Here is a 20,384-nt window from a genome sequence, read left to right on the forward strand (position 1 = left end):
CTGGGCTTCCAGACTAAGACAGACTAGGAAGAAGGACTCAGCAGTCTACATCTCAAAAGAATTAGCCAGTGAAACCCCTATGAATAGCAGCAGAACACTGTCTAATACGGTGCCAGAAGATAAGCCCCCCAGGTTGGAAGACACTCAAAAGACTGGGGAAGAGCTGCCTCCTCAAAGCAGAGTCAACGTAGATGGAGTCAAGCTTTCAGGACCTTCATTTGCTGAGGTGGCGCCACTCAAAATGAGAAAAAACAGTTGCAAACATCCATTAATAATCAGAACATGGGATGTATGAACTATGAATCTAAGAAAATTGGAAATCATCAAAAATGAAATGGAATGCATGAACATCGATATCCTAGGCACTGGTGAGCTAAAATGGGCTAGTACTAGCCATTCTGAATTGGACAATCATATGGTCTACTATGCCAGGAATGACAACTTGAAGAGGCATGCCGTTGCGTTCACTGTCAAAAAGAACATTTCAAGATCTATCCTGAAGTACGATACTGTCAGTGATAATATTCATACACCTAAAAGGAAGACCAGTTAATGCAACTACTATTCACATTTACGCACCAACCAGTAAGGCCAACGATGAAGAAACCGAAGGTTTTTTTTATCACCTTCTGCAGTCTGATATCAATAGAACATGCAATCAGGGTGCATTGGTAATTACTGGTTTGGGGAATGTGAAAGTTGGAAATGAAGAAGGATCAGTTGTTGGGAAATATGGCCCTGGTGATATAATAATGCCAGAGATCCCATGATACAATTTTGCACAACGGATGACTTCTTCGCTGCAGGTGCCTTTTTTCACCAACATAAACAGCCACTATACACATGGACCTTGCTAGATGGAATATGCAGGAATCAAATCAACTACATCTGTGGAAAGAGACAATGGAAAAGCTCAATATTATCAGTCAGAACAAGGCCAAGGACTGACTGTGGGACAGACCATCAATTGCTCATACGCAAGTTTGGTTGAAACCAAAGAAAATTAGAACACGTCCACAGGAGCCAAAGTACAATCTTGAGCATATCCCACCTGAATTTAGAGATCATCACAAGAATAGATTTGATGCACTGAACACTAATGACTAAATACCAGACAAGTTGTGGAATGACATCAAGGACATCACCCATGAAGAAAGCAAGAGCTCACTAAAAAGGCAGGGAAGAAAGAAAAGACCAAAATGGATGTCAGAAGAGACTCTGAAACTTGCTCTTGAATGTCGAGCAGCTAAAGCAAAAGGTAGAAAGGATGAATTAAAAGAAACGAACAGATTTCAAAGGGAGGCTCCAGAAGACAAAGTGAAGTATTATAACGACATACGCAAAGAGCTGGAGATAGAAAACCAAAAAGAAAGAACACGCTCAGCATTTCTCAAGTTGAGAGAACTAAAGAAAAAATTCAAGCTTCGAGTTGTGATAGTGAAGGATTCTATGGGGAAAATATTAAATGACACAGGAGGCATCAAAAGAAGATAGAAGGAATACACAGTCATTCTGCCAAAAGAACTGGTGGATGTTCAAACATTTAAAGAGGTAGCATAAGATCAGGAACCAACAGTACTGAAGGAAGAAATCCAAGCTGCACTGAAGGCACTGGCAAAAAACAAGGCTCCAGGAATTGACAGAATATCCACTGAGATATTTCAACAAACGGATGCAGCACTGGAAGTGCTCACTCGTCTCTGCCAAGAAACTTGGAAGAGAGCTACCTGGCCAACCGACTGGAAGAGATCCATATTTATGCCTATTCCCAAGGAAGGTGATCCAACCGAATGTGGAAATTATAGAACAATATCAGTATCACACGCAAGTAAAATTTTGCTGATTATCATTCCAAAGCAGTTACAGCAGTACATTGACAGGGAAGTGCCAGAAAATCGGGCCGGATTCAGAAGAGGACGTGGAACCACGGATATCATTGCTGATGTCAGATGGATACTGGCTCAAAGCAGAGAATACCAGAAGGATGTTTACATGTGCTTTATTGACTATGCGAAGGCATCAGACTGTATAGATCGCAACAAATTATGGATAACACTGGGAAGAATGGGAATTCCAGAATACTTAATTGTGCTCATGAGGAACCTGTACATAGATCAAGAGGCACTTGCTTGAACAGAACAAGGGGATACTGCATAGTTTAAATATGAGGAAAGGTGTGCATCAGGGTTGTATCCTTTCACCATACCTATTCAGTCTGTATGCCGAGCAAAGAATCCGAAAAACTGGACTATATGAAGAAGAACAGGGCATCAGGATTGGAGGAAGCCTCATTAACAACTTGTGTTATGCTGACCACACAACCTTGCTTGCTGAAAGTGAAGATGACCTGAAGCACTTACTGATGAAGATCAAAGACCACAGCCTTCAGTATGGATTGCACCTCAATATAGAACAAAAGTCCCCAGAACTGGACCAATGAGCAACATCATCATAAACAGAGAAAAGACTGAAGTTGTCAAGAATTTCATTTTACTTGTATCCACAATAAACACCTATGGAAACAGGAGTCAAGAAATCAAAAGTCGCATTGCATTGGGCGAATCTGCTACAAAAGACCTCTTTAAAGTATTGAAAAGCAAAGATGTCACCCTGAAGACTAAAGTGCACTGACCCAAGCCATGGTATTTTCAATCACATCATATGCACGCACAAGCTGAAAAATAAATAAGGAAGACCAAAGAATTGATGCCTTTGAATTGAGGTGTCGGCAAAGAATATTGAATATATTGTGGACTGCCAAAAAAATGAACAAATCTATCTTTTAAGAAGTATAACCAGAATACTACTTAGAAGCAAGAATGGTGAGAATATGTCTTACATACTTTGGATATGCTGTCAGGAGAGATCAGTCTCTGGTAGGGACATCATGCTTGGTAAAGTACAGGGTCCTCTAAGAGGAGGAAGACCCTTAACATGATGGATTGACACAGTGGCTAAAACGGGCTCAAGCATAACTATCATGAGCATGGTGTAGGACAGGCAGTGTTTCGTTCTGTGGCACAAAGGGTCACTATGAGTCGGAATCGACTCGACAGCACCTAACAACAACAACAGGGAAGTCACATCAGAAGACAAAATGGTGGACAATCACACAATACTGGGAATCATGACCTTGCCAAGCTGGCAGACATTTTCAGGGGGTACAATTCAATCTATGGCATAATCTAACCAAAATTATAAAAGAAATATGATGGATGAATGGGAGGGCGGGAGACACGGAAGAACCCATAAAAAACCAAACCAAACCCAGTGCCGTTGAGTCAATTCCTACTCATAGCGACCCTATAGGACAGAGTAGAACTGCCCCATAGAGTTTCCAAGGAGCGCCTGGTTGATTTGGACTGCCGAACCTTTGGTTAGCAGCCATAGCATTTAACCACTATGCCACCAGGGTTTCCGAAGAACCCATAGATGAGCTAAATCCTCATCTTCCATAACAAGGAATCAGCACAGATGGTCTAAGGAAGAAAAATCAAAACATAATAGACATGGTAGAGGAAACTGTTTCTTCTATTCCTACTTCTGGTGAGAGTTCAGTAAGTCTAATTCCTGGTCTGTATACCGCTTAGTCTGTGATTAATAGAGTAGACAGTCTCAGTTCATCTCTATCCTCCTTTACCTTGGGAACAAACTGCTTACAGCAAACAAAACAATCTCCACTTCTCCATTTGCAGACCACTCCCCTGGTCTGGCAAGTGGGTCAGTTAGCCAAACTCCAGAGCAACATTGTGCAACTTAGCTTTTCTGAGTAATAAAGTTTATATTTTGTCCTTCATCACCATTCCTTTGTCTTACTTTTCAATTTGCTCAGAACCACAGCAGTTGGGTCCTTAAGACCCAACATTTGGTACACTAACCAGGAATACTGAGAAATAAAAGAATAGGATCTACATATGTAAGGAATGACTGAGGTTTCTGATATGGTCTTGGACATCAGTATGTTTGAAGAGGTTGGTAAAGCCTCACATTAAGACATGTAAGACACACCACTGCATCTGGGAGAGAGACTTATACTGATTACATGGTGTTTTGACCTTGTCATGTGGTTTTATCTACAAGCAAGTCATTTTCCAGGAGCATGGGCTACACAGGTAAAAACAACAAACATAAGGACCATGTACATGGCCTTCATTACAAGACCTAAAATTTCAAGCACTGCTTTAATATATCTGAGCCACGCAGGGCCCCAAAGGCCTAACCGAGAGTACCCTGCTTTCACCAGATATGCTCCTTACCCAGCAGATATGCTCCTTATCCAGCAGAAAAGGCTTTCCACTTAGCTACTTCTACTACCAGCTACCCCAGCTGTACTCTACCAGTTCTCAGCCTAATAAGCATCAGTTCCTTGCCAGCCTGTGGAATTATTCAAACAAACCAATCACATTCTTTCACAGAAGCCAGGAGGTACTATACCCCCTTGTTACTACAAAGCCTGACTCCCTCAGCCCCTGCTGGTTTCCTCTATTCCTAAGTGCAACCTCCATGTGACCCTGCATGGCATGCAGGATCTTCTTCCCCTAGGCTCTGAATATATGTGAAAACTGCTGTTAATCTCATCTGTCCAGTGTTGGGTGTCAGGTGTTCATCCATTTCATACCATCTGGGGTGGAGGATCTGTCCTTCACCAATCGGGTGAATAGGAGATAGTCAAACAATGGCCTCCGCAGAGATCAGCAGGATGGGACGCTGTCACGGACTGAATAGTGCCCCCTGAAAATATGTGTCATCTTGGCTAGGCCTTGATTCCCAGTACTGTGTCATTATCCTTCATTTTGTGATCTGGTGTAATTTTCCTATGTGTTGTAAATCCTTATCTCTGCCCATGGTTAATGAGGCAACATTAGCTCATATTAAAGGATGAGGGTGGGATGCAACACCCTTACTTAGTCACAGCCTTTATCAGATATAAGGGGAGTTTCCCTGGGTTGTGGCCTGCATCACCTTTTATCATACAAGAAATAAGAGGAGAGAGAAGCAAGCAGAGAGATAGGGATCTCCCACCACCAAGAAGGATGAGCCAGGAGTGGAGCATGTCCTTTGGACCCAGGGTCCCTGTGCTGAGAAGCTCCTAGACCAGGGGAAGATTGATGACAAGCACCTTCCCCCAGAGCCAACAGAGAGAGAAAGCCTTCCACTGGAGCTGGCACCCTGAATTTGGACTTCTAGCCTCCTAGACTGTGAGAGAACGTATTTCTGTTTGTTGAAGCCATCTACTTGTGGTATTTCTGTTATAGCAGCATTAGATAACTAAGACACAAGCCCAGCTCGCAAAGGCATAGGATGTTTGTGCCTCAGCAAGGGCATGTGGTTACTGGCAAGAGTGTCGTTCAGTCTCATCACAGAAACTGATGTTTTATTTTAGACACAGCATTGGAAATGATAGGGAATTGACGTTCTATCTTGAGTGTAGCATGGCATTAGAGCAAGGGAAAATCTAAACAGCCTTCCAGTGATGTACGTGATTTTTGTTACTTATTACTAATGTAGCCTCCAGCCTAGCCATTACTAATGCTTCATTTAAAAAATTCTGTGGTTAAAACTTTTTCTACTTAGCTTTAAAAACATAGGATGCTTATGCTGTTTGACCAAGAGTTCTAAGGTTCTCCAAGTTCTCTTTTACGGTCTTCATTCTTTAATCTAGGCAACTATGCAATAAAGCTCTGACACAACTACAACTTGAATAGAAGAAAGGAGTCATTTAAAACTAAACATAAAACTTGATTTGGCAACACAAGAAAACACCTTCTCTTACTTTGGTTTTTATTTTAATAACATACATAGAATTTTTTTTTTTTTTAATGGTAAGATTGCTCATCAGATTATAGGAATGGAGACCCAGGCCCAATCCAATTTCTTCTTTTAACTACCACTTCAAAAACTGTAAAAGAAAATGTTTCAAATCATCAGAAAGAGAGTTTATTTTCAAACCAAACACAGGTTTTACTGTATGTGAAATACAGAAAGTCAATATAGCATTAGTGGTTTAGTGCTCAGGCTCTGCAGACAGACATATCTGTATTCAATACCCAATTGTCTACCAATATGCATAATCTCAGGCAATTAACTCTAAACCCCGGTTTATCTGTCAAATAGCAATTCATTAAGCATTTCCTTAGCCAACATTCATTGGTTGAGTGCTCAGATTAATCACTGTTCTCCCTTCTTCTGCAACACATGCCTAACATTACAGGTAGAAGGCTATACCCTTAGTATGCCAGCATACCTTTGGTCACACCAGTTGATCTATATATTTACCAAGAGACAGCTGTGTTTGTTCCCAATCCTTTTTTATCTAATTGTATTTATTATAACATAACTCCATTAAATATGACACAAAGTAATTAAAATGAGAAGGAAAAATCAAGTTCTTGTCAATAAAAGCAGGCCATAAAAAATTGCTGTTTTTAAGTTTTGGGTTACTGCTGTGTGCCATCAAGTCAACTCTGACTTATAGCAACTCTACAGGACACCAGCAGAACTGCTCCATAGGGTTTCCTAGAGTATAATCTTTATGGCAGCAGAACACTAGGTCTTTTCTCCTGCAGAGCGACTGGTGGGTTCGAACCATTGACCTTTCATTAGCAGCTGAGCACTTTAAACACTGTGCCACACAGGGCTCCTTAGTTTTGGGTGAAACAACTATGACGTTATAAAAGACTGAGGAAAATCACATTCTAAAAGAAGCTGCACTCATTGTTTCACAAGTGGCTTTAAACTGCTCTCACTTCTGTAAAAAAACAAATGAAAATCATGGATGGCACATCGTAGTTACGGTTCAACAAAATCAAAACTCCAGTTAGTAATCCCTAATTCAAGAAAAAAGCCTTGACCCTAAATCAAAAGACTCACTAATGAATTTATATTTACATACTTTATTTAAATATATATCTAATACATACTAATTTTTGTGATTCCCTATTTTAACTGATTTTCAGTTAAATATGTAACAGATTCAAATCAATTAATACAGACTTTTAAAAATGTCTCATTGGAGTTTAAAATGCTGAGAAATTTCTATCAAAATATATAAAATCATGCCACAGTCATAAAATTTAAAATTTCCCCATGAGAGACTAATTTGTTTTAATATATGTAAGAACTTCATAGAATGCTTTCCTAGTGAGTAGTCAGGAAAACCATTAAAACAAGTAAGACTGTTGTATAATCTTTCCTTGTAGACAAAATGAGCTCTTTTATAAATTGGTAGTATTCTTAATATATAAATTGGACCAACACACCCAGTACTACTTGGAATAGAGTCTATTTCTTCTAATATTGTACTTTCAGTCAATTCATACACAGTGTTTAAGGATATTCATTTTATTTCTGACTTCATCCCGGATCAGATTTAAATCCAGAATTACCGTAACACTCTGCTTTTACTGGGAAGTGTTGCAGCTACATCACAATTCTAAATTTAAACACTAATCCTGAAAAATTCTTGATTGGAATTACTAATTATTTCTCTCAACAAATATTTGCTGAGGGCCTACCACGTAGAGCATGTGCGCTGTGGGTAAAGTGGTACAATATGCATGGCCTCTGCCCTCCTATACTCAAGGTCTAAAAGAGTACAGTCAATTGGCCTGGAAAAGCTGCAAGAGGACACAGGCTTTGGAAATACAGGCTTCAAATTCTAGCTCTACCATCTACTATGATTTAGGCCAGTTCAATAATTTCCCCCTTTATAAAACGAGTTTAATAGCAACTATTTCACAGTTATTATAAAAATTAAATGTGAAAATACAAAAAGTGCCTAATACTATGATGGGAACATTACCAAATATTCAAAATATCCCCAAACTCATGGCCTGACACAATCTATTCAACATTTACTGAATGAAAAAAATGAATAATAGGTTGAGTGGGTAAAGAAATCTTAAATGCCCTTTCGAAAGAAAAGTGTACCAAAGTATAGTCATGCGCTGCGTACGTGTCCATTTCGGGCAAAGTCTGACTACATATACATCCACGGTCCCATGAGGTTTTAACGAAGTTCAGAAATCCCGATCGAAGAACGAGACATAGCTAATTTAGGCATGTCACACTTGACAGTCATGACGATCCTCAAAAACAAATTCTCCAAGCTATTAAAAGGATCAGCTCCACTGAAAGCTACGAGGCTGACAAAAATGCAAGAAAGACCTGAACCAGATATGGAGAAATTGCTAATGACATGGATTGAGGACTGTCTTAGCTTAGCCAGTGCTGTTATAACAGAAATACCACAAGTGGATGACTTCAACAAAGAGAAATTTATTCTCTTACAGTCTAGGAGGCTAGAAGTCCAAATTCAGGGTGCCAACTCCTGGGGAAGGCTTTTTGTATCAGCTCTAGAGGAAGGCCCTTGTCATCAATCTATCCCTGGTCTAGGAAATTCTCAGAGCAGGGACCCCGTGTCCAAAGGACATGCTCTGCTCCTGGCTCTTCCTGCTTGGTGGTAAGGAGGTCCTTCTCCTCTCAGCTCGCTTCTTTCTTTTGTATCTCAAAAGAGATTGACTCAAGATACAACATAATCCTGTGCATTGTATCCTATCTCATTAACATAACTGCCTCTAATCCTGCCTCATTAACCACAGGCATAAATTAGGATTTAAAGCACAAAGGAAATTTACATCGGGTTAAAAATGGAAGACAACCACACAATATTGAGAATCATGGCCTGGCCAAGTTGACACACATTTTGGGGGGGACACAATTCAATCCATAACATTCTATCCTTTGGACCCCCAAATTTCATGTCCTTGTCACATGTGAAACACATTCGCCCCATCATCCAAAAACCAAACCCACAGCCGTCGAGTTAATTCCAACTCGTAACAACCTTGTAAGTATGGCGCCAAAAGTCTAAAATCAACTCCAAGGGCAAATTCCATTCTGGGGCAAAACTCCTCTTCACCTGTGAAATCTAGAATACAAGTTACCTGCTTCCAAAGTACAATTGTGGAACAGACAAAAGGTAGACATTTCCATCACAAATGGGAGAAATTGGATGGAAAGAAGGAATAAAGACACCAAGCAAGTCGGCAGAGCACATTACATTAGCTCTCATGGCTTGAAAATAATCCTCTGTTGTCTAAGACCATTTAGGCAATGGCCCTGCCCCCTAAACTCCAGGTGTTGGCCACACTATCCGGATTCTGAGCGGAGGCCCCTTGGCCCTCAGCTTCAGCTCTGCCTTCCAGGCCCACTGAGATGGCAACTCTGCTCCCTCAGATTTGGGTGGCCCCATTTTCCTAGTCTGTCTAAGCAGCAATCCTATCCCCTCAGCCCCAGCAGGCCCTGTTCTTCTGCCCTTTGGGTATGACAGCCCAACTGCCTCTGCTTTGGACAGATCTGGCCCCATTCTTTTGCCACTTGTGAACAGCAGCCTCACACTCCAGGACCGAACTGGTGGCAATCTGACTCTTTGAAACCTAGGAGGCCATGGCCCCACCCTTTCAGACCCAGAAGACTGTGATTCCACCCTTTGAGACCCCAGAGGTCACAGCCCCACCCTCTGAGACCGCAACAGGTTTGCTTCCTGTGCTCCTTGTCCCTTCAGCTTCTGTTTCCTGGTTCCGTGGCCTCTTCAGCCCCTTGGGCCTCTTGGGCCAGCCTAGCCTCTGCCCTGCTTGGGCAAGCATTACAAAGTCTTTTGCTCTACTGCCAAATGGCTGGAGGTACCACACTCTGCCAGTAAATCTTTGCCAGAAGGCTCTCAGCTTTCTCACTCATGGGTCAGCAAGCCTAGCTCCACCAATAAGTACTCAGAGGCACCCCACTCTACCTGGAAGCCTCCTTCCTGCCCAAAGGCAATCAGCTCTCTTGCTCCATGGACTGGTTTTAAAGTCTAAATTCAGGATGCTAGCTCCAGGGAAAGGCTTTCTCTCTCTTGTTGGCTCTGGGGAAAGGTCCCTGTCATCAGTCTTCCCCTGGTCTAGGAACTTCTCAGTACAGGGACAACAAGTCCAAATGACATCCTCTGCTCCTGGCTCTTCTTATTTGGTGGTAATGAGGTCCCCCTCCTCTGTGCTCACTACTTTTATATCTCAAAAGAGACTGATTCAAGATACAACCTAATCCTGTAGATTGTGTCCTATCTCATTAACATAAATGCCTCAAATTCTGCCTCAAAAACATCATAAAGATTAAGATTTACAACACATAGGAAAATTACATTAGGTTAAAAAACAGAGGACAACCACACAATATTGGGAATCATGGCCTAGCCAAGCTGACACACATTTTGAGGGAACACAATTCAATTCAATTCACAACAAAGACCACACAGAAGAGAATCCCTCTCAGCTCACTGCCAATTACTGATAAGGCATGAAGCTTGCTGGACATGCTTAAAGAAAGAGAAGGACGGGAGTACAATACTGAGGTTAGTGCTAGAGCTCTGGGTGGTTCAAGCACTTTAAACAACGTTTTTCACTGTATAATGTGAAAATGAGAGTTGAGTCTGCGAGTGCTGTTGCAAAGGCAGCTGAAAAATTTGTTGAAAGCTTAGATAAACTAATTGTAGAGGGAGGTTATTTGCCCCAGCAAATTTTTAATATGGATGAAACCTTCTTATTCTGGAAGCAAATGCCTAAAAGGACATTCATCCATAATATAGTGTTTGCACAACATCCAAATCACATAAAGTCCTATTTCATAGAATGTATTGTGGACATTAAGCAACACATGACTGTATATGTATTATTTTAATCCAACTATTCTGCAAAATATAGGTAATTACCGCCCTTCTCTTTATCTTACACTCTTCTTCCATTTTTGCCTTAAAATACTTAGCTATGTTAAAACATGTAAACATGTCATCTAGGAACAAAAAAGGAGAACTAAAAAAGTTCTCAACTAAAGCCAAATTTGGTACAAAATTTAAGTGACAAAAAGAAGTTAATACCTGATGGGAAAAGTTCACTCACTACAAAACATGGCAAAGTTAATTAACCACTTCCCTAAACTTATTCATGAGTACATGAAAAGATGAATCACTGCAGTCTCTGGGCATTATTTTTAATATAATTCAACATCTTAAAAGTGTTGCTACAAGAAAACACTTTGATTTAATATGAGTAAAATCATTTTATAAATAGTAAAATTTACCTGCTTGAGTCCTTCATCAGTAAGTTTGTCCTGGTTGCCTACATGCACTTTCTGAAGTAAAGGACAATGAGAGGCAACCGCAATAATAGAGGTGTCAGAAAGCTGCTTACACCTGTAGGCTGTATACCTAAGAAGTCCAGGACACTTAAATGCTAAAACACACACGCCAGTGTCAGACATGCTGCGACAATCAGAAATGTTTATTTCAATTATATTTTGACTTCTTGATGCAATTTTTTCCAATAATTCATCAGTGACCTATGAGAGAAAAAGAAGTTTAAATTTTTGCGAAAGATAAGACACTTTCTGTCCTTTCGTTAAATTTCCCCCAATAAATAATTATAGCACTAACACCACAATCAAAACCTTTTTATTTAATATTACAGCATAACAAGAATATATGTGCTTTAATTAGTAGCCTAAAGTCTATCATTATTGGGAAAACTTAATTAAAACGTCAACCCCACGAAAATTCACCAAACAAAACTGTATTGAGATTTTGAATGTTTTGTTCTCTCTTTTTAGTCCACCCAACAGTGATCAGTCCATCAAGATTCATGAATCTTGACTTTTTACACTTGTTATGAAATGATTCCATAATATACATAAACTTCATTTTTTTGTCACTTTAATCAGAATACTATCTCACACATAGCTTAGAAAATATATCACTTTGTACGATATATATCAAAGACTATATGTCCATGTCAAACAGCTTTTCTCAGAAGACTAATACTAAATATAAGTAATCTTAAAATTCGCCTGGTGAAAAACTCTCATGGCCATCTAGATTTAAAAAAAAGAATAGACCTCTACATATCCCCTGCCCAATCAAATTTCCAAAAAGGAAAACAGAGTTAATGTCGTTTATATTCTTTGGGTAAAAATAAGAATACATACACTACGAGGTTTAGAATGGAATAAGGAAAAAGTGTCGAGTGACACCAAGAATAAGAGCTAAGGCTGAAGATATCTTTATGCTTCTTGGAAACAGCACAAACACTAATAGTTTCCATAAAAGCTAAACTTCTGACGTACCTCTCTTTTTATTTATTTTTTAGTCTCCAGCAGCAGGGGAAAGCTATTCGTTGTCTAAGTTTGTAACAAGTAGCTCAGACATTCAAGGTTAATGCAGTAAAGAGTCAATGGATTACTTCACACTTGCCACTCTATCACCTACAACTAACTAACTAACTACTCATCATTCTCCCTGGACTCACATTTCATGAACCCAGGCAGGTAAATTACTAATTCTGTAATTGTTTTAAATCTCTTAACCAATGAGGCAGAAAGAGAACAAATCATATAATGCTCTGGAACTTGCTTATTTTGTTTATGTGTGTACGTTGTTTAAACACTACTAAATACCATGGTAGAGTTTAGAGTAAGTAGGTTTAGAATAGTAAAATTCTATTCTTACTGGATAGTTTTATATATTTCTAACGCCAAGTACTGACTACCAAGGTTGAAGAGTTAATCAAAAAATCCAACAAACTGCAATAAGCACCATAAACTCCATCTTTTCTCCTATTTATGACACCATATAAACACACTGGGCAGCAGGGTAAGGGAAAGATTAGAAAATTCATCAAAAAGACAGTTTAAAAAAAAAGTTATCTTAGCACATTTTGCTCCCAATTCTTCATCTAAAAACCAGAGAAAATAATATCTACTCCTAGGACTGTTGTGAGGATTAAATAAGTTAACAGGTATAAGGCTCTTAGAACAGTAAACGGCACATCATCAAAACAAATCCACTACTGTTTAAGTCGGCTCCGACTCATAGTGACTCTATAGGACAGGATAGAACTGCCTGATAGCATTTCCAAGGAGCTGCTGGTGGATTCGAACTGCCAACCGAAGTGTCAACAGCCAAGCTCAACTACTGCGACACCAGAGCTACAAATCGCACACAGGCAGTATTATATAAATGTTTCCATTTTTTTTCTACTATTGACATTCACGTTGTAATTCATTGCATCAAGTTGGCTCTGACTCATGGCAACCTCACGTACAACAGAATGAAACACTGTCCAGTTCTACACCAGTGGCACGATCATTGGTATGTTTGGGTATGTTGTTGTAGCTACTGTGTCAATCCATCTCTTTGAGGGTTTCCCTTCTTTTTAGTGGCCCTCTACCACACATGATGTGCTTTCCTAGCAATCAGTCTCTCCTAATGATGTGTCCAAAGTGAGTTGAAGTCTAGCCATCCTCACTTCCTAAGGAACATTCTGGTTGTTTATTCTTTTGGCAGTCCATAGTACAGTCAATACTCTTCACCAATGCCACAGTTCGAACACAGCCAATACTTTCATTATTCAATTTTTCAGGTCTTCCTTTTTCATTATCCAACTTTCCCATACATATGATGTGACTGAAAAGACAATGGCTTGGGTCAGACACATCTTGATCATCAAAGTGACATCTTTGCTATTGAAAACTTAAAAAGGTCTTTTGCAACAAATCTACCCAATGTACCATGACATTTGATTTCTTTTTTATTTATTTTGCTTTAGATGAAGGTTTACAGAGCAAATTCCTTTCTCATTAAACAATTAATACACATATTGCTTTGCGCAATTCATTGCCAACCCCACAACATGTCAATACTCTCCCCTTCTTGACCGTGAGTTCCCCATGTCCATTCATCCAGCTTTCCTGCCCCCTCCTGCCTTTTCATCCTTGCCCTTGGGCTGGTGTGCCAATTTAGTCTTGTATACCGGGCTGACCTACATGTATTATTTTTTGTTTAATGGCCTGTCTAATCCTTGGCTGAAGAATGAACCTCAGGAGTGACTTCAGCACTGAGTTAAACAGGTGTCTGGGGGCTATACACTTCAGGTTTCTCCAGTTTCTGTCAGACCAGTAAGTCTGCTCTTCTTTTTTGAGTTTGAATTTTATTCTACATTCTTCCCTAGCTCTGTCCGAGACCCTCTATTGTGATTTGTGTCAAAGAGCTGGTGGTAGTAGCCAGACACTACCTCGTTGTGCCGGACTCAGTCTGGTGGAGTTTGTGGTCCATTAGTCCTTTGGACTAATCTTTCCCTTGTCTTTGATTTTCTTCATTCTCCTTTGCTCCAGATAGAATGGGACTAATGGAGTTAGATGGCCACTCACAAGCTTTTAAGACCCCAGATACTACTCACCAAAGCAGGATGTAGAAAAGTTTCTTTATAAAACTATGTTATGCCAAACAAGCTACATGTCCCCCAACACCATGGTCCCCGGCCCTCGGCCCAGTAATTCAGTCCCTCAGGGAGTTTGGATATGTCAATGAAGCCTCTAAGATTTTTGCCTTGGACAAGTTGTACTGGCTTCCCCAGTATTGTGTACTGTCTTACCCTTCACCAAAGTTACCACTTATCTATTGTCTAATTAGTGTTTTCCCTCCCTACTCCTCCCTTCCTCGTAACCATCAAAGATTGTTTCTTTCTGTGTGTAAACCTTTGAATGAGTTTTATAACAGTGGTCTCATACAGTATTTGTCCTTTTATGACTGACTTATTTGCTCAGCATAATGCCCTCAATCCATGTTGTGAGATGTTTTGCAGATTCATCCTTGTTCTTTATCACTGCATGTATATACCACAGTTTATCCATTCATCTACCGATAGGCACTTAGGTTGTTTCCACCTTTTTGCTATTGTGAATAATACTGCAATGAACATGGGTGTGCATATATCTATTCATGTGGTGGCTCTTATTTCTCTAGGATATATTCATAGGAGTAGGATTGCTAGACCATATGGTATTTATATTTCCGGCTTTATTAAAAAAGTGCCATATCATTGTTCAAAATGTTTGTACCATTTTACATTTCCACCAGCAGTGCATAAGAGTTCCAATTTCCCCATAACCTCTCCAACATTTGTTATTTTCTGTTTTTGTGATTTGTGCCAGGAGTGTCGGGGAGAGATAGCATCTCATCATACTTTTGATTTGCATTTCTCTAATGGCTAATGATCGCGAGCATTTCCTCCTGTGTCTGTTAGCTGTCTGAACGTCTTCTTTGGTGAAGTGTCTGTTGATAGCCTTTGCACATTTTTTAACTGGATTATTTGTCTTTTTGTTGCAGAGGTATTGGATTTTCCTACAGATTTTAGCAGTTAGACCTTTGTTGGGTTTGTCACAGCCAAAAATTTTTTCCCAGTCTGTAGGTTCTCTTTTTACTCTTTTGGCGAAGTCTTTTAATGAGCATAAGTATTTAATTTTTAGAAGATTCCAGTTATCTAGTTTATCTTCTGATGTTTGTGTATTGTTAGTTATGGTTTGTATCTAATTTATGCTGTGTATTAGGGCCTCTAGCATTGACCCTATTTTTTCTTCTATGACCTTTTAGCTTTTGTTTTTATATTTAGGACTTTGATCCATTTTGAATTAGTTTTTTGTACAGTGTGAGATATTGGTCCTGCTTCATTTTTGTACATAGGCACATCCAGTTTTGCCAGCACCATTTGTTTAAAAGGCTCTCTTTTCCCCCCATTTAATGGACTTCGGGCCTTTGTGGAAGATCAGGTGTCTGTAGGTGCATGGATTTACATTTGGGCTCTGGATTGTTTTCCACTGGTCAATGTGTCTGTCATTGTACCAGTACCAGGCTCTTTTGACTACTGTAGCTGTACAGTAGGTTCTGAGGTCAGGTAGTGCAAGGCCTCCCACTTTATTCTTCTTTTTCAATAGTGCTTTACTTATCTGGGGCCTATTCCCTTTCCACATGAAGTTAATGATTAGTTTTTCCATCTTTTTAAAGAATGTTGTTGGAATGTGTATCGGGACTGCATTGTAGTTATAGACGGCTTTGGACAGAAGCGACATTTTCACAATATGGAGTCTACCTATCCATAAGCATGGTATATTCTTCCATTTATGTAAGTCTCTTTGGGTTTTCTGCAGTAGTATTTTGTAGTTTTCTTTGTATAGGTCTTCTACATCCCTGGTTAGATTTACTCCAAAGGCTTTTTTTCTTTTTTTAGCGGCTACTACAAATGATGTGCTTTCCTGATTTTCTTTTCGTAATTCTCTTTATTGGTATACAAAAATCCAAATTTTTGTATGTTTACCTTGTATCCTGCTATTCTACAGAATCTTTCTGTTAGCTACAGTAGTTTTCTTATGGAGTCTTTTGGGTTCCCTATGTATAGTATCATATCATCTGCAGTAAGAACAGTTTTACTTCTTCCTTACCAATCTGGATGCCCTTTATTTCTTTTTCTTGCCTTACTGCTCCAGCTAGGACTTCCAACACAATGTTAAACTGCTGTTGTTGTCAGGTTCCGTCGAGGCAGTTCCAACTCACAGCAACCCTACATACAGTAGGAGTGGTGATAAAGGGCAACCTCATCTTGTTCCTGTTCTCAGGGAGAATGTTTTCAGTCTCTCTGTTGAGAACAATGTTGGCTGTTGGTTTTGCATAGATGTCATTTATTATGTTGAGGAATTTGCCTTCTGTACCTATTTTATTGAGAGTTCTTATCAGGAATGGGTGTTGAACTTTATTGAATGCCTTTTCTGCACAAATTGAGATAATCATGTGATTCTTTTATTTTGTTTTATTTCTGTGATGGATTATGCTGACTGACTTTCTAATGTTCAGCCACCCTTGTATATCTGGTATGCATCCACTTGGGTCATGTTGTATTTTTTTTTTTTTTTTTTTTACATGATGCTGAATTCTACTGGCTAGAATTTTGTTGATAATTTTTGCATCTATATTCATGAGAGATATTGGCCTGTAATTTTTTTTTTTTTTTTGTGGTGTCTTTGCCTGGTTTTGTATCAGGGCTATGCTGCCTTCGTACAGTGAATTTAGAAGTACCCCTTCTTTTTCTATGTTGTGAAGTAGTTTGAGTAGTATTGGAGTAAGCTGTTCTCTGAATGTTTGGTAGAATTCTCCAGTGAAGCCATCCGGGCCAGGAAGTTTTTTTCATGTGAGTTTTTTTTATTACCTTTTCAATCTCTTGTTACAGGTCTCCTCAGATTTTCTACCTCAGTTTGTGTTAGTTTAGGTAGGTAGTGTCTTTATTTTGATAAGTTTGTTAATTTTGAGATTAACTTGAAATTCAACCCTATCTCCCTAAGCTTAAACCACTATTTTATTACTTGATATTTCCTTGATCTCCTCTCTATGTGAAAGATCATTTATTCCCTCTTATTAAAAAAAAAAAAAAAAATTTTTTTTTTTGCAGCAGGAACCAGAGACATCGATCTATAAATAACAACATCAAAACAGTATAAAAAAAAAATTTTTTTTTTTTTATACTGTTTTGATGTTGTTATTTATAGATCGATGTCTCTGGTTCCTGCTGCAAATTTTTTAGTTTTGTTTTATCATGGAGAGGTCACTTGATTTCTTGACTGCTGCTTTCATAGACGTTGACTATTGATCCAAGTAGAATGAAACTGTTGATGACTTCAATTTCTTCTGTATTAATTATGATGATATTTATCGGTCCAGTGGAAAGGATTTTCATCTTGTTCACGTTCAAGTGTAATCCATACTGAAGGTTGTGGTCTTTGATCTTCATAAGAAAGTGTTTCAAGTAATCTTTATTTTCATCGAGAAAGGGTGTATCATCTGCATATCACTGTCAGTTTCCCATACTATGAAAGCTTGTGTGTTGCTATGATGCTGGAAACTATGTCATTGTATTTCCAGTACCTGCAGGATCACACAAGGTGGACAGGTTTCAGCAGAGTTTCCAGAGACTAAGATGGACTCAGAAGAAAGGCCTGGCAATCTACTTCTGAAAATTAGCCAATGAAAGCCCTACGGATCACAACAGAGTACTGCCCAATATATGTTCATGATATAATTCTCCCAAAAGAGAAAAAGCTTAATAACTTTTTTTTGAAAAGAAATGAAAAAAAGGGAAGACAAAGACAAGAGATTAAGAAACAAACCCAAATTAGCAACCGAAATTAAAAACTATCGTGTATACCACAAGAACCTGGCTTTAACTCACATTCACAAAAAAAAACATATTATTAATGCACAGAACTGTAACAGAATTATAGATAAGTCAGAGCTCTGGTGGTGCACTGGTTAACAACTTGTCTGCTAACCAAAAGGTTAGCAGTTTGAATCTACCAGCCACTCCCTGGAAACTCTATGGGGCAGTTCTACTATGTCCTACAGGGTTGCAATGAGTCAGAATCGACCCAATGGCACTGGGTTTGGTTTTTGGTTTGGGTACCTTGAAAAAATACAACACGAAAGACATGATTTCTGAAGAGTAACAAAGATATTTTTTAATTGAGTAAGTCAAATTGTTTCTTAGAATCAGATCCCATACCTGCTGACGACTACTAAGATCCAGCTGCTTCCAAAACTGGAAATCTAAACAAAGATCACGCCAGTACTTGCAAACCAATGATGCGGAAAGGCAACGCTCATCCAGGGACAAATTGGAAAATATCTGTGAAGAAAAAAGGAACTATATGATAATACGTGCTAAACATTTTAAAGGCACAGAGAAGGGTTTTTATTTACTAGTTATAAAGATTAACTTTTTAAAACATAAAATAATCTTGCATACAAGTGGCCATTATTAGAAGAGTCATTGTTAAAGGCTGATCTAAAGAGAAAGTATGGTACAGGAGTTAAGAACATGGGCTGCTGTTACATTTTGGGTAAGAAGCATGAAGAAGGGAGCAGAAGGGCAGGTGCACACGTGCTAATATTTTAAAAATTGGAAGGATAAACCAAAAACTATTTTAAAAAAAATCTTACCTTTAGTGGGAGAGAGAAAAAAAGTAGTAGGGTAGCCAGATGAATGTACCTAGTTTTATAGTTTTGGCCTTGGAACCATGTGAACATTTTTTATGATTTTAAAAAACAAAAATAAGTCCTAAGAAGGGCACTTCATTTCTAACCTGGTTGGCTACATGCTAAAACAAAACAAAACAAAAAAAATTCTACAGCAAATGTTGAGTTAATAGGACCCAGAGTATTTTACCATAATATTTAAAATACCAGGACACAATCCGAAGTTACTCAACATAAGAAGGAAAAAAAGTGATCAATTCTAAAGAAAACAAGACAATCAACAGTGCCAAACAAGATGACACAGATGATAGAGTTATCAAAGACTTTAAAACACTTGTTATAGCCATAGTCCATGAGGTAAACACTCATGTGTTTCTAAGAAGCTCTCAACAAAGAAATAGAAATTATAAAAACAATTAAGTGGGCATTTTAAACTGAAAAATACAAGGGATGAAATCAATTACTAGAAGGGCTCTGTAACAGAATAGAGATGACTGCAGAAAGGCATGGTGAGCTAACAGATGAACAGAAACTAGTCAATCTGAAGAACAGATGGAAAAAATGCAAAGAACTTCAAAGATCTGTTACAAAATATCAAACAATCTAACTTTCATGTATGGGAGTCCCAGAAACAGAAAAGAAACAGAATGGTGCAGAAAAAAAAATTTGAAGAAATAATGGCTTTAAGCCCGCCAAATTTGCTGGAAGACATAAATGTAGAGATTCAAGATCAGGAAACCCCAAACAGGATGAAGTGTAAGAAAATTACACCCAGGCATATCATCATTCAAACTGCTGAACACCAAAGATAAAAAAATAAATCCTGAAATTAGCAACAAAAGCAGGACACATAACATAAAGGAGAGTATCATTCAAATGAAAACAGATTTCTCATCAGAAACAATGGAGGGCAGCAGACAGTGGTAAAACTTATTAAACATTTGACAGAAAAAAACTGTCAGCCCAGAATTATATATTCAGGAACGCTATCCTTCAGGAATGACAGCAAACACAGACATATTCCAAGGAACGAAAACTAAGAGAGTCTATTACCAAGACTTGCTCTAAAAGAAGTGCTAGTGACTGAAGTGAAATGATAACAGAGAAACCTAAAATTTCAGGAATGGAGGAAAAGCATCAGAAATAATATCTAAGTAAACATAACAGACATTTTTCTTAAGTTCTTTATAATATTTAAGTCTGTTATAACAAAAATATAACAGCTTGTTTTCAATATATACAGATGTAAGACACATGCCAACTATAATGTAAAGGAAGGAAAAGTAAAGGCAGCTTTATGGTTTTAAGGCTTCTAAATTTTACTTACAGCGGTAAAAGTAGACATTAGGTATGAAACATTATATACTGTAATTCCTAAAAAAAAAAATTTTTTTAAGCAACTACTAAATATATAATATGAAGAATATACCCAAAATTAAAAAACCCAGTAAATTAAATTTATATATATACACACCTATTAAAACAATCAAAAAACAGAAGA

General features: G+C 38.5%; 1 protein-coding gene across 2 annotated transcripts in view; it reads right to left on the reverse strand.

Moving 5' to 3' along the window:
• FBXL17 (F-box and leucine rich repeat protein 17) overlaps nt 1–20,384 on the reverse strand; it is a 595,501-nt gene that overhangs the window by 547,892 nt on the left and 27,225 nt on the right. For both annotated transcript variants that reach the window (XM_049857839.1, XM_049857830.1), the window contains exons 2-3: nt 18,411–18,533; nt 11,116–11,373 (exon numbers count right to left, since the gene is read on the reverse strand). In XM_049857839.1, the coding sequence (XP_049713796.1) occupies nt 11,116–11,373; nt 18,411–18,533 (381 nt within the window). The remainder of the gene's footprint in view (nt 1–11,115; nt 11,374–18,410; nt 18,534–20,384) is intronic.

The sequence above is a fragment of the Elephas maximus genome, chromosome 2 (assembly GCF_024166365.1).
Source record: "Elephas maximus indicus isolate mEleMax1 chromosome 2, mEleMax1 primary haplotype, whole genome shotgun sequence".
NCBI classification, from domain to species: Eukaryota; Metazoa; Chordata; class Mammalia; order Proboscidea; family Elephantidae; genus Elephas; species Elephas maximus.